Source organism: Mytilus edulis, chromosome 3, assembly GCF_963676685.1.
Source record: "Mytilus edulis chromosome 3, xbMytEdul2.2, whole genome shotgun sequence".
Lineage (NCBI taxonomy): Eukaryota > Metazoa > Mollusca > Bivalvia > Mytilida > Mytilidae > Mytilus > Mytilus edulis.
The window spans coordinates 6349355-6365895 of NC_092346.1; the positions used below are offsets into that span (position 1 = coordinate 6349355).

Genomic DNA, 16541 nt, shown 5'->3' on the forward strand with positions numbered 1-16541 from the left:
AAGGCAAATAAACAAATGCAATAACTAAAACAATCAAAAACTTTATAAAGAATAAATCAAGTACTAAATAATCCCCACAAAAGTTCCCGTAAATTTTGACATCGTCATAAGAAATATCTGACGTCACAATGGAAAAGTAAACAACCGATACCGGAAACACCGAAAGTAACTTGCACGAGAGGCACTATTATGGGTTTTGTGCACCAGATGCCCCTGATATGAGTTATCAACCCGGGTGGGAAATTATGGTGTGTGTACTTCCGCTCATTACATATATGCAAAAGCTATCATATCATTGCTAAGTATTTGATAATATTTAATAATTGAGAATTCCTTTTTTTTTAATTTCAGCCTATTATGAACCATATCTCCTGTGCTATTCTGAAAATGCTGTTTTTGTATATAATATACAAACTACTGAATGGATACAGACTCTCAACCTAAAAAAAGTATGATTTTATTAAATTTGCTGCATAATTATATGAAATGGTAGTGTTAATGTTTTATTTTTTTTTCTTAACTTTTTTTAAGGTGATTTTCTTGTATAATGTAATTGGCTGTTCTTTACTTATTATTAAAGAAATCAGGTTTGCTAAAGCATCAAGTGGAATACACCTTGTAGCTTAAAATTCAAATATATGTGAGCCAAGGCTCATGTGAAACATACTTTGACCTATAATGGTTTACTTTTACAAATTGTGACTTGGATGGAGAGTTGTCTTCTTATATCAATGTATAAAACATCAAGATTTCAATATTGCTCGCTTGTCATTGTTGCAAATATATAACTAGATGGCACAATTTGTATTGTGAGTAAATCATCTGTCGGAAGGAGATTTCGCACCTGTTATTGTATTATTTAATTTTTGGAAATAATCATAAGAAACAAAATATTAAAAAAAATATTTTATTAAGTATAATTTTTATGTCTTTGTTTAATTATTTACTTTCAGACAAAACCTTTATGTAAAGATGGTTCTATGAATTTGTTCACAAACCTTGACTCACAACATATAGTCTACTTCAAAAATATTCACTTAGGTAAGATAATACAGCATGTGTTAAGGTATTCATCTTTATCCAAATCTTTTATATATTAGAATAAGTTATGTTCAATTTGCACAACTAGGTTGGTGATTCAATCCAGTTCCCTCCACCAATAAAAACTGACTACCAAGATCAATGCCAAGTTTGCTGAAATTGACACTCAACACTAAGAAATGCACACACATAAATTGGCATTAATAATCTTCTTTAAAGAGAAGTTAAGATACTGATAATTAAAGTCTTGCTGCAGTTTTATTACATGAACTTGTGACAAACAGCGTGGAAAAAGAAATCCAAGACCAACTCAAAAGTCTTATTTTCTCAACTAGTGGCAAAAGATCAAATCAGTGTCTACATAATTGATTTTGCATTATATCTACATTGACATTGTTTACTGTTGGAGCTTCGGTGGCTAGGTGGTCTAAGTAGTTTAACACTGAGGTTGTGAGTTTGAAACCACACTCCAATTTTAATTAAATAGAACTGTTAGTTTTCATACCGAAGGTCATGGTTCCCTCTGGGCACTCATGCTTCTTCCACCAATAAAAACTGATCGCAGTAAAATAGCACAGTAATGCTGAAAGTGTAGTTAGACATGATCAATCGTTAACTGTACGAAAACACACTTTGATTCAAACCAATTATACAATGACATGGAGTCTAGTCAATGCCTCATTTTCCATGTGATAAAACATGTAAATCTGTATGCTTTACCATTTATAAATTTAAATATAATACCATAATACTAGTAAGTTATGAATGTTTGGTAATTTGCAGAAGAAGACAAACTTAACTTATCAGAAATTTTCAAGAGCAAGAGTGTAAACAGAAGTAAAAGACGATTCTCTTTCAAAACAAGAGATGATCAGAATGTTAAAGGGTAAGAATTCTCGTTAGCTCACACAAAATGTTTGTTTGATCAGTTTGTGATGGTGATGCAGCATATGGGAAGGTAACATCATTTGATAAGTGTTTACTTATGGGTTGGGTAATTTTATGTTGGAATTCTAAAATGTTTGATTTTTTTACCTAGAAAGAATTGATGTATGACATTCTACTTAGCAAGACTGGACCAATCAGTAGCAATTACAGAACAATCTACTCTAGATTATATTTTTATAAGCATGTAGCAGTTTATGTTTAGCTTTGAATGTTAATCATTATTTAACAACAGCTCAATGTTGTTTTATTTATAGCAGGTCATAACTTAAATGAGGAATTCAGCATCTATAAAATACAAAACAGATAATGATAAAGATATATTCTAATGAAATTAATATATGTAGCTATTAATTAGGTAATATGTTATGGCTTTTCCAGAAATATCTGTTTTGAAGGCTTTTTTGACGTCTATAAGTTGTGTGTGTCCCACACAGCAACTAAGCTTGGACTGTCTAAAAGCTTTCTTATCAAAATATTGGTTGGGCCAGATTTTATAATTGTTTTCAATATGAATTAAAATTATATGTTTCCCCACTCAGCTTATCTTTTTCACACTTATTTCTGGAATAGCCATGAACTTAACTGAACTTTGCATAGGAAAGAAACTATTTACTTTAATCTCCTTCTTCTGCAGCCAACATACTTAATGAATTCCGTGATATCAAGATCTACTTTACATCTTAGCATGATAATTTGATATACTTGCATGATAAATAAATAATTAGTGTGCCAAAGCTAGCATCGTATAAACATGTAATCTGTTATATGAGACTATCCTTCCGTTGTCCAGTTATTAAATCAGTGTGATCAGTTTGACTGGCAAAATGGAGTAATTGACAATTGGTAATATTTTGTCTAGGCAGGAACGACGTTCTCGTGAAATTTCTGGACCAATGTCGTTCAGTCATGTAGCACATATGGGACCAGATAGTTTTCACACCAGTACTCCAGTACTTCCAGTGCAGTAAGCTCTCTTTCTTATCATAGTGGGCCAGTCACATTGCTATGCTTCAGTGAACTCTGCATGTCCTGCATGAACGATTCCGTAGTGCCCATTACATTATAACCTGCTAACCACCACCTCTTGTACATGTATATCATATAATTAGAGCATATAGTAGTATAGATATATTTTTTCTATGTATATATTGTGTGAATTCTGTATTTTTTGCTTATCACATATAGAGTTTAGTATCAACAGATTTTTATGTGGGCATTTGTATACATAAGATATATATAGGTTATGGGAATACCAAATTTTTTTTTGTAATAAAAGGAATTAATATTTCCCCATTTAAAAAAAGGTAATTTTCTTTAGACCACAAACTTTTGCAAGATTCATTTGTAGCAACAAAAATTTATCTACTCATCGTATATTTTATAGCAATTGTATAACCGTTGAACAGCAATACTTCATAGTATACTATATATTGATGGAGATATATTTGCATTTATATATACCTTATATCTGTTACGTGGACATGTGATTTCATCGTTTAGCCAATGTCTGCCTATAGAAAACTTGTACTTGGCTGCACATTTAGATGTATGGTTAACTTATACCCACAAAGTCCAAAAAACTTAATGATGATTGTTGGTTGTTGGTTGCTTAAAATTCAGTGTCAAATATTTCATGCATGTTCAGGACGATACACAAATATTGATTATCCTATGAATAATAATATATACATAAATTAAACTAATGTAAACAAATGTTTGTGTGTGCATTATTGAAAAGGGACTAATATTACATAAAGGACTAAATGCAGCTGGCCCTTGCACAAATTTATTAAAGGCAGGTTAAAGCACAGTCTTCACTAAGGAGCAAGTATTACAACAGTTAGACTGCCATTCTAAGTCACAACACAGCTTTCAGTCTGCATGAATATATTCTATGCATGCTACATATATATATATCTGGCGTTAAACTACTTTTGCTATATTTCTAAGGTTAGGAAATAATTGTAATTTTAAGATTTAGGTACACCGAAGTTTGGAATGTAACTTTTGTAGATTTTGTGAAAACAGGGTGTAGAAAATCAGTTAGTCATTAGTTTTTCTTTTTTCATACATACCAGATTATTTTTAAGATATTATAAACAAAAATCCAATATTTCTTTTCAGGAAATAATTCAAAACGGCTAAGTAAGCTTTTTAATTTTGTTGTTGTTGAGCAGAATGGAGTGTTGTCCTAAATAATTTAACAAAACATGATATGAAATTTATTTTCTATTTTTAGGGCAGACAGACGATCAAGAATTATTTCTGGACCAACAAATTTCAGTCATGTGGCTCATATGGGTCCTGATTTGGGACTTCAGGCATTGATAGAACTTCCAAAGGTATCGAAAAATGTAGTTTGATTTAAACCTCTCAAGCATTGTATTTAGATAATACACCAATGTACTTCACAAATTTCAAAAGTGATGGTACATAGCTTAACAGATGTATATTGGTAGATTAGACTTAAAATTTGTGTGTATCAACTACACATGTACAAATATTTAACATTTTGTAGATCATAGGAAATATCAACAGAAGTAATTTGTGTAAATGTGAATATGTAATGCTTATAAAGCAAATCAACAATTATAAATATTAAGGACATTATGGATTGGAAATAAATCATAAAAAAACGAAGAATAACTTTTTTTTTTACAATTTGTGAAATTTAATAAATGGCGTTGAATATGTTCCTCAATGGTTTGAAATAACCTTTTATACATAAACCTTTCTTCCACTATCACATAAATTAACTTTCTTTATGACAAACAACATGGTATTATTTAAGAATCAGAAGGATACTAATATGTATTTATTATTTTATAGAATCAACCTCAACCAGAGGCCTCAGGAGGGAATGATCCAATCCCACAGAGAGTTAGAAGTATGCTGCATCCTAGCATGAAAACTGTTCAAGAAGCTCATACAAGGGGTGCACAACATAATGGTAAGTAGGATGTATTGAAACATGTATTTAATGCAAGGGGTCCATTTATTGGGAAGGATATACAACTTTTCTTGAAAATCAGTTGATGTTGGTCAGGGTATTTAAATTTTTGGAAGGTGGACTGGTTCCTTGAATATGTCAGAAATTCACCTCCTGTTTTTCAATACTGTAAATTCAGGAATTATTAGGTACATTTATTATTGCAAATTTAAAAACTAAACATAAATGTGAGAGTTATAATTGTGATTTCAGAAAAATATGCATCAAGATATATGAATCAGATATCAGAATGCAATTTATTGTTGCAAAAATCACCTAGTCACATTTTTTTCCATTAATAAATAATAGTTTCTTTATAAACTGTGTGTTGAATGAACAAATATGTTATATCTCCCTTTTCTCAATAGAATGACTTCATATTTTGTCATGAATTGAAATGTGTAAGTTTTTAAGGTCTATCAGGCAGCTACTTCAAGTTTTCAGATACATAGAGTTAGAACTAGATTTATGCTTTACAGTTAAAATAATAAAGCATGCAAACCAAGAGTTAAAATGCCTTGCTTGCAAACTTTTTTTGATTGTTTGCTCAGGCATTGTAATTAAGATTGATACCTAAATTCAATGGAGAGGTGGAGTAACAGTTTGTTTACTATATTAATAAAGAGTTGATTGGACAATGAATATTATATTGGAAACAGTTTTGACATTCACTGACCAATCAAAACTTTGTGTATAGTAAACAGACTGTTATACTCCACCTACCTTATTATTTCAACTGTAACACAAGTGTATTACATGTCTGATCACAGTTTTTCAATTGAATCAAATACTTTGTTTGTAAGTACAGAATGAAGCTTACAAATTCTATATTTATTTTAGGAAGTGCTCGTCCTATTTCAACTGCATCTGACAGTCCAGATTTAGGCCATGACCGAGCATCTTTAGGAGAGAGTACATCTTCAATGTTTGAGGTAAGACAATAGATACACTATAACAATGTCAGATCTATTTATAACAATATAGCTAGTACATATAGGACAATTGGAGATAGGCATGTAGTATGTGGGTTCCCATCCTGTGTGCTGATACTCTTAGCTTTGTTTGATGCCAGTTACAGCTGTTATCATAATGCTAGCAAGTTATAGGTTTGGTTGGCTTGTTTGATTTGTTTGTATTAATGTTTGCTCAAGCATTGTAATTAAAATTGACATCTACAAACAATGAAAAGGCACAGTAAAACTTGCATACTTTATATTTAAATTTGATTGGACATTATCAAATGATAAAATTTACCTATATACAGGTTTAACTAAGCCCACTTGTATTGTTTGTAGATGTCAATCTTGATTACAATGCTTGAGCAAACTTTAATGCAAATAAAGTAAGCAACCCAACCAAACCTGTAACTTGTTAGCATTAGGATAACAGCTGTAGGTCTATGTGTCAATCAGATTATGATATCTTTGAAATTTGTCTGTAACTATATGTTTCAAAGCTTTCTAAATGCACAGTTAAATTCTCATTATTCAAATGTCTAGTTCTTGTATTGCACAATCATATCATGTTATGTATACTTTTTCATTTAAATATATGTATTCAAAATGTAAACAAACTTTCACCTCGGTTCTTGCACAGAAAGGTAAAATAGTTTCTACTTATCCAGCAAATCACAAATTTTACACGAAAGTCTACAGTAAACCTCACAATTACACTTTTTTCATATTTGACCTCCTTTAAAACTTGGCTACACTTGTTTCCGAACATTACCAGAACTATTTGATTTTTTGAAGAAAAAAAAACATTTCAATTACTTATTACATCAAAAATAGTAAAACTTGTTTGTTAAAAAGCAAAGCATTAAAATGATCATGTTGCATAACCAAAATATCTTGACTATTTTGTTAAAGAATAAAACGTTTATATGACTTTGATTTCCAGGTTCATGCTATGTCACCAGACTCAATAGGTAGAGGTGTAAGCAATTACACATACCAAAGTTCAAAGTGGCCCGTATAATCAACAGGTCATCATTTTATCATCCTATTGCTTGCCTCCTCAATGTGCTTTTGTAGTTGACTTTGGATTTTTTATGTTGTCCTATTATTTCAATGGAAATCGTGCATTAATATGTCAACCTTTGTTTTTTTAAGAAGAAAATATATATTGTTTTAAAATTGCATGTAAACGTAAATTATTGTGTACCCTATTTTGTAGAGTAGAAATTCATTATATAGGCCATTCCAAAATTCATATGTACATATAAAGGTATTCCTTTTATTTAGTTAAATGTTTTCTAACGGAAATCAGGATATTGTGTATGTTTTCTAGTGATTGGTCAAATCTTTCCAGATTATGTCAGGTGTTCTAGAAATGAAAAGGTCCTTGATATTAGACGTTTTAAAAATCATTGAACAGAAATTTATACTGTGCATTCATTTATTTTCATGGATACTAATTTTTGTCGATTGATGAAACTTGCAATATCGTGAAAATTTTAATTTGTTATTAAGCAAAAGTCTGTATTCAAGTCTATAGAGAGATTGGGTTTGTTGAACATATAAATAAATACCAACAAATATCCACGAAAAATAAACTATTTTTTAAATAAAGTATATAATTGGAAAAGATTTGACCACAATGGAGGCAGATGTCTGGTTTTTGTGCTGTTATATAATGATGATTTAGTAATCTCAAGTTCCTCGATATTATTTTCCCTGAACGTCAATATACAGAGGCATATCAACCCTAGCATGCCTTTTTTCTCCCACTATTTCAGCATGAACACAGCATGTTGTTGTCATATACAAATTTCATTTTACCTAGTATATCTGTTTATCCTCTTTCATATACATGATATATTTTATTTAACTCTATACTTTATTATTAAATTTATTTTAATTTGTTAGTACCAGGGTTTTTAAAATTATGGTGCTAGATAAAATTTAAATTAGAATTACCTAGGTTTGGTTTTTTACCTAACTGGAAGTTACATGGTTTGTTTTTGTTGCCTAACTGAAAAATACAAGGTTTAGTATTGTTGTCTAACTGGAAGGTACAGGGACAGGATAGATATTACTTAGGTCTTGTGCCAATGTCCTTGCCAATTTGCATCACACATTGATATTCCACAACTCCTTGACAACAGCTTGACAGAATTCATCCACACTTGAAAATTCTTCTTCAAGAATTAAGTTATGCACCTGCTGTTTTGGGCTTTTCCCATACTTAAACATCATAAAATATAGAAGAACATGACCCTTATCATACCAACAACTGGTTATAGAATAAATGTGTTTATATCCGATCTGAATATGCAATCTTTAATGACCTGACAAAACAGTATCATAAGGATATGTCCCTTCTTAATAAGTCCAGTAGTCCATATTTCTATTAATTAACATATTTTCACATGAAAATAGTCCATCTTTCTTGAAAATTATCTGTTTTGTTTGCATATTAATGCACACAAGCCATATATGATACCAGACCAAAAACTGATCGGCTACGTAATATCAAAGGCAAAGTTATGCAATAGATTAACAATTTAACTCTGTTTTAAAAGCTCTTACCTTCTTAAAACACATATGTTTTTATGTTTGGCGATACTGGTGGTAGACTTAATACTATATGTCAGCTTATATTAATAATTCATCAAATATAAGGAAAGTGTGAAAAAACTCATATGACCATGATACAAACTTAAAATTATCTGTTAACCGCTGGTTTGATTAAGAAGACCTTGGAGGTGGATTTGAATGCCCCTGTAAAGGACAGCATTAAGTGTAACTTGACAGTCTGTCTTTCTGTGTGTCCGTCAGTCCATCCTTATCTGTCCTATTTTCATTTCTGCATTCTGTCTGGAAGTTTTGGTTCTTAACGTTGTGTTTGAGTTTCACAAAATTTGCATAAGGCAAACTTAAGTCACTTACTGTTCTAGAGATATGCCACTTTATAACTAAGGAAATTGTAATTTTTGTTCCTGAACTCTACTTAATATAAAAAAAGAAGATGTGGTATGATTGCCAATTAGACAACTCTCCACAAGAGACCAAATGGCACAGAAATAAACAACTTATATGTCACCGTACAACCTTCAGCAATTAGCATAGCCCATACTGCATAGTCAGCAATGAAATGACAATGTATAACAATTCAAATGAGAAAATTTAATTTCTTCTCGTCCAAATTTTATAAAAATCATACTCATTACTTGCAGACAGAGTTCAAAGTTTTATCATTCTAAACTAACTCCAAGTTTTATTGAAAAATTGCAAAGCTTACATGAGGGCTAATGAAAAAAATCTTTAGTAACTTCAGTAAAGAAACTTATGCTTTTTGCAGCTTTCTTTCAAACCAACTTCATTCAAAATTTATATTTGTCTTATAAGATTTTTAACAAGAACAAAACAAAAAACTAGACTTAAAAGAATAACTATCAATAATTGATGCACATAAACAATAATATATATTTTAAGTTTAATATTCATGGCTAAGGTTCAAGAATTGAAAGTTTGATTCCAAAACAAATCCATGGAAGCTCTCATATTATCCATATACTATTTGCATCTGAATTGCATTTATTTTGAACTTTGGACAAGTAAATTTTGCACAACATACTATAAGGAGATGTTTGAACATGAATCAATTTGGTAACAATAACTTTTCTTTTTGATAGTCTGAATCTGAAGCATGACAGATATAAACACAGTATCCTGAGTACGTATGCTTCTGTGCAGCTTACAACTCTCTGCCATTTCTCTCTTTACATTGGCATAGCACATCTTTTGGGATTTTATTATTCATGGGGACACAAAATGAGGGTGTAGTACTGGGTATATGTTGGTTTTAGGATTCAGTAGATTTATGATAATGCAATATTTTTGTTGATGTTTGTATGTTTCAACCAAAACTATTGTAAACCTTAATGTATTTTACTATAAATTCATACATTTGACTCTTCAGGAATAATATTTGGCATAATAAACTAAAGAATATAAAAAAGAAGATGTGGTATGATTGCCAATGAGACAACTATCCACAAAAGACCAAAATGACACAGACATTAACAACTATAGGTCACCGTACGGCCTTCAACAATGAGCAAAGCCCATACCGCATAGTCAGCTATAAAAGGCCCCGATAAGAAGCCCACACTCAGTGAGCAGGGGCGTCATTGCATTCACCTTGTCCCTCTGTCCGTTTTTTTCTTCATGATCAGATTATTGTCAAACAAATATTTCTATCACACTTTCGTTCTACTGTACACAATGACTTCATATTTAGTAACCAGCTTGACAGTGATCAGTTGTAATGTGTGTCAGTGAAACTTCAATCTGATACACATGATATATTCAGTTTGGGAATATTTAGAAAAATGACACGTTTTGATTGGTTTAATACTGGCAATGAAATAAGCTATATAGCAGGCTGTTTTGAAGCATAAATAGTGGAAAGAATAGGACAGATACAAAATCTTCTTTTTCCAACGTAAAACAATAGATATTATTTTGTATAAAATGTGGCCTTCTGAATTGTTAAACAAAAAACTTTCTATCATTTTATTTTAAATGCTTTTTAATGTCAGATACAAACAAAAAAAGCTCATCCCCTAAGCATGGCTTTTCTACCTCAACCATAACTTCCTTCTTCTGCCTAGTGAAATTAAGATTTTTTTTATTAAACCGTTCAGAAATGTAAATAACTTTCATGATTGCTTGTATATTTGTATGTGATCCTATTTGGTTTGTAATGTTGAGGGTTCAAACAGGGAATAAATTATTATCTATTTTTGTAAACTTGTTTATAAAATCACTATCTTCTTACTGATTAAGCTGTTACTTGCTTTTGCTGAAAACTTTATAAATGAATTCTATATAAATAATCTTTTGATTTTTTTTTTATAATATTCTGACCTTGCTAGTTGAGTAGATAACTACATACCTTTAAATATCCATACATGTGGAGCATGTATTCCAACTTATACACCTCATTGCTATTTGTCCGCCATTTATACTGGACATTACAAAAGTTCCCATATAATTCTGACATCAAATTAGAAAATATCTGACGCCACATTAGAAAAGTGATTGTTGTATGTCGTCAAAAGTTCAAGGGGGTCAGATTTCCAAAAAGCGATAGGTGTTTTTTAAACTTTTACTAGAATGGGTATCTTCCATAATCTTTGTAGCTGCAGAAATTGACAGTGATCATTAAGAGAATTAACATGAGGGAAAATGTTGACAGTGTCAAGGACATTTAATTTAACACATACTATGCAGATTATCTTGTTTTGTTTTTTAATCTTTACTTAATATCGAAATGTAACAGAATATATCATTGTCAAGCTTGCAAAAGACATGAAATTTTCCTTACAACCTCATTATAAATGAAGATCACAATTTCACTGAAGATAATTTTGTGATAAAGCCTATTTATAATAAAAGTTTTTCTTGCAGGATAAACTAATAATGTCTTGTTGGTATTCATCTTTATTAAGACTGCCTCTAAAGTGTTTACAGAATTTGTAAATTGAAATCAAAGCCCACATTATGGGTAAATGTAAAGTAGTGTAGCTTGTTTTAATGTTTAATTTTAGAAAGAAGAAGCTATGATTGAAAATATTAATATTTTTTTCTCAAATCATTTATATTTTTGAAACCAAAGAGAACAAACAACTCAATAACAAAAATATGTTTTTATTTTTTTTGTAGGATTGCTATGAAATTGCCGGTACACGTCTTTCATTTACTTCCTCCAATAGCAGTGGTATTGGTACGCCACCTGGAGGCAGTACATCAGATGATCCAAGGACAGATAACGATGCTGAATTTGAATGTTCACGACTATGAAATCCAAACTGCCATATTGTGGTATTTGCTTTAAATGGCTGCTTCTTTCAAGTGGATGTTATCTGCTGAAGCAATGCAATAACTGAATGTGTGTTTGATCAAATCAGTTTGTCGTGTGTTTTTTTTTTCTTTATTTTTTTCTCAGGAATTTATGTTCTCAACATTGAGATCCTTCTGTCACTGAGGAGGGTTTTCTTAGCAATCCGAACAAAAATAATTAATTGTCTTTAGAGATCTGGATGTGAAAATTGTGTTTGGTTTATTTGAAGTGATGACTGATTCGTGTTAATGTATTAAATAAATATATAAAATCAGGTGTTAAATGGCATGTCAGATTATTTTAAAATCAGTATATGTACTAATTGTTTTAAAAAAATCAAAAATCGTACACTTTGTGTTACTGTTGTAACTTTCATCATTAAATGATTAGATAAATTCTTAAATTCTCATCCCAACTCACTCCGGCATTTATTTCTTTATATCTTATTATAAAATTTTGCCAGTGCCAGGTTAGTGATATTTCGATTGCTCAAATTGGATTTTTTTTTTAATATCTTCAAGATTACACATAGTTGTGTTTTTATTATTTTTGTCTTTTTACTAAAGAAAGGTGAATTGGATATTGGTAACAGTAAAGCTGATAAAAAGTCTTCCTTACCCCATTATAAATGGTGGTAATTGGTAATCAAAGTTCAAAGATATGCAAATATAACTAAAAAAAAATTAAAATATTTAAAAAAAAACCACCATATTGCTGGCACTTTTGAAATAATCTAGGAAAGCTTTTTTCAGGACTGCGTATGGATCCTGTTTTACTTTTTAACAAAACTTAACCTCTGTGTGAGTTTATTTTTTTTTTTCATTCTCTAGTCAACATTGTTAATATTTTCTACTGTATTTCTGAGGAAATGGTATAGAATGATAATTAGGTTAGAGGTTATTTGAAAACTAGTTTCAAATTGAAATGTGAATTTGATTTAATGCTTTCCTGTTTGTAAAAGTTCATCTCCTTTATTTATATAAAATCATGTTTTGAAATACTGTGATTTGATAATTCAGTATTGAAGAATTCCTTTGGACAAGAAATACAAATTTGGCTTCCTTGTGATACAATTTGCCTTTTCAAAATCTAATGCATTCTGGGTAATAATATAAAAAGTCATATGATTGGCTAAAAACATCCTAAACAATGTAAAGTCAACCAATTGGCTTACAACATCCTAAACAATGTGAAGTCAACCAATGATGGGACCTTATTTTCATTTTAGTGAACACAAACAATGAAATTACCCATAATCCTTTAGTTTCTGTAATGGTGGATTAGTCTGATGTGTAGCCCTTGATACACTATATTCTGTGTGTTTGTGTCTGTGTTGGAAGCATTCTACAACCATTTACTTATAGTAACTGCCTTCACTTGTGATATTTTATTTTGTAAAATATAATATAATTTTATTAATTGTAGACATAAATATTGGCATTAGTGTATATATAAACGTATATAACAATTTGTGTATATATAATTTATTGTACATAGCTTGTCTCCTGTGTATAGACTTTTGATCTTGCCAAAGCTATCAAATGTTTTGCTATAATGCCAAAAAAGCTTTGTTTTTTTTTATAAAACCAATTATTTGTTAAGTATTTATTGCTGTCATTCAGCTCTACAATCAGTAGTTGTTTATATCACGGCTTATTGTTAATGTTATTGTTGTCAGCTTCACCATCATAGATCATATTACACGTGTGGAATTATTTATACGGTTGCCATGAAATTTATTTTTACTCTTGTCATCATGGTGTTCGTAAACATTGGTGAAGTTTGTTTCTGTCATAAGGAGTACAACACAAAAGAACTTTATTTACTGAGCTTTGCATCTAAATTTACTTTGTTTTTTTTCACCCCTAAATTTCACAGAATCAACAAACGGCTGTTTCCCATATTAAAAGACTGAAATAGCACATGAAGAGAAGATTTCCTTGTGCAACGTCAGATTTAGGAAAATATTTGATTGCTTATATTGGAAGTCTACAGTACAATGATGGATTTCTAGAAATAGTTCGTAATTTTAAAGAGTTATCTCCCTTTACATAATTTTGTTTAACTTTTAAATAGTAATAATTTCGCCTTTAAGAAAAGAAGAATGATCATGATTCCCGATTGTATCATTGGGACTATCCTTTGACGTGATATGAGTACTCCCTTTCAGAAGCACACTTTACAATGGTCATAAAATTTAAATCTTGCAGAAATGATTATATGGAATAAATAAATGAAAATATAACCTAGGCCTTAAATAAAATGCTATGTATTTGGTACACAGAATATATATGTCCATGCATATTATCTCCAGTATAAGTCTAACATACAAAGTATTAGAATTGAATTTAAACCAGATATAATCATTCTCTGCATTTATAACTTCATCTTTGATATAGGAGGCCAGTTACACACATGTACGACTGCATTTATACATACAGTTTGTCCCAGAACTAGTGCAATGATCATGTAATTAGTGTATATTTGTGTGTGAAAGTATGGCAAGAGTTTCATCACTATTCTCAACAATACAGTTGACACATGTACCCTTACAGCCAATGTTTTTATTGTACATTTTATTTAGTATTTATAAATTTTTACTGATATTATAATTTTATGAAGTAATTTGTATTAAAGAATTTTAAGAATCATTTCCACGATACTTTCATTGTTCAACATAACTTTTAATTTGTGTCAAATTTTTTGTCTAGCATTTCAGGCTCCAATTTCTCAAATACAGATCTGAGATAACCTTAATTTTTTACCAATAATAAAAACAATTATTGTCAACAAATGAGACCTACAAATTATCATCAGTGTTGTCGCAGCTATTGGAATCATTCATTTCCTGAAAGAATATTTCAAATTATTTAGTATTTAAACGATATAAAACCTCAAATATCCTACAATAATGTTATATCACAATTACAATATAAAGAAATAATCAAGAGATACTGTTTTCTTTTTGGTATTGCAAGCCACATAAAATGATTTGAGAAGACTTCAATAGGTTTAAGATTTTTTTATGAACTATGACCCTATGGATATTAAATGTTGGCTCATAATACACCTGTATGGTTTTCTCTTTTCTATGAAAAAAGCAGATCATGAAGCTCCACAAGAGTGTTAATCTAATACATGTAGATCATTGTAAAAATTCTTGCAGCAATATCCTTGTATACAGGGTTGACTGTAGTGTGGGTCTCATTGGGGTCTAAGCGTGACGCGGGATTGCCGATTTTTTGTAAGCGTGACACGTGAAAGTCAAATTATTGTGTCGTGAAAATGGGAAATGAGGTCTTGCGGGACCCGGGAAATGACAAAAAAATGAGAATTGCTTAGTTACATAGTGTAAGCGGGATACGGGAATCTGACAAAACAGTAAGCGGGATCCGGGATTGGAACCCCCCAATGAGACCCCCTGTAGTTTGCTCAAATTTTAACATTGTCATTAATATCAAAATAACTGGTTGAATAATTAGAATTTAAATGGCTATTCGTGCCGTCCCAACTTTTAAATTGTCAATAGCTCAATAATTTAAAGATGTATTTTGGTTATTGATTCTACATTTGTTAGATTTTCTTATTTGCTTCTGGCTTAGATCACAAAGAGACTTGTGAATTCCCTGTCTCCTACCATACAAAATTAGTTTTGGAAAGTTATTTCTTTTTTTTTACTAATTAAAAAAAAAATACTTCATGTCCTATCCAAATTTCCCCTATACTTCTGTTAATTTGAATTTATTCAATAGCACTTTTTTACAATTTCTAATGTTATCACAACTTTTTCTGAGATTTTTGTTAATTTATCACAAAACATTATTTCTTGATTTTTTTATTAATTTTTTTTTTTTGAAATGCAACTACAGGTAAATGTTTTGGGGACAAATGGGGGACAGGAAACATACACCTATGCTTTTTTAGCCTTTTATTTCAAATGATTGTGCCAAGTTCACATATCTATTATTTGAAGTTGTAAGGGTATATGTTGTCAGTGAATGAACCATTAAAACCTGTGATATAACATGTACTGTTATTACCTCCCTTTATTGAATCTCTGTCATGAATGAATTATAATGCTAGATAGCTTTTGGGTCTGTGTTAACAGCTTGTGTTGTTTACTTTTTATAACAAAGAAGTTGTACATGTATGTGCAAGTGGACAATGAAACTTCAAAAAAATAAAATTGCATAACTTTCTTTTGTTTATCTTTTTAATCTTATATATAAAAAAGAAGATGTGGTATGATTGCCAATGAGACAACTCTCCACAAGAGACCAAAATGACACATAAATTTACGACTGTTAGGTCACCGTACGGCATTCGACAATGCACAAAGCCAATACCACATAGTCAGCTATAAAAAGGCCCTGAAATGACAATGAAAAACAATTCAAATGAGAAAACTAAAAGCCTCATTTATGTACAAAAAATGAACGAAAAACAAATATGTAACACTTAAGCAAAGGACAACCACTGAATTACAGGCTCCTGACATGGGACAGGCACATACCGGTATATAGAGAATCTGGTGGGGTTAAACATGTTAGCGGGATCCCAACCCTCCCCTAACCTTGGACAGTGGTGTAACTGTTCAACTTAAGAATGAACTATTAAAATCAGTTGAAAAAGGCTTAACTCATCAGATGGATAAAAATACAAATCAAAAGTGATACTGTGGATTCAGTTATTTTTTGTGGATGAGAAAATATTA

The 16541-nt window shown here is 30.6% G+C and overlaps 1 protein-coding gene across 4 annotated transcripts in view; it reads left to right on the forward strand.

Moving 5' to 3' along the window:
• Positions 1-14779, forward strand: part of LOC139514130 (serine/threonine-protein kinase MRCK alpha-like) — a 54938-nt gene extending 40159 nt beyond the window's left edge. For 2 of the 4 annotated variants that reach the window (XM_071302886.1, XM_071302885.1), the window contains exons 36-43: positions 352-449; positions 954-1041; positions 1825-1927; positions 2849-2953; positions 4229-4331; positions 4819-4939; positions 5819-5910; positions 11650-14779. In XM_071302886.1, coding sequence (XP_071158987.1) covers positions 352-449; positions 954-1041; positions 1825-1927; positions 2849-2953; positions 4229-4331; positions 4819-4939; positions 5819-5910; positions 11650-11787 — 848 coding nt within the window. In that variant the 3' untranslated portion in view covers positions 11788-14779. The remainder of the gene's footprint in view (positions 1-351; positions 450-953; positions 1042-1824; positions 1928-2848; positions 2954-4228; positions 4332-4818; positions 4940-5818; positions 5911-11649) is intronic. The other 2 variants (XM_071302887.1, XM_071302888.1) reach the window with 2 other exon arrangements.
• The last annotated feature ends 1762 nt before the right edge of the window (positions 14780-16541 follow it).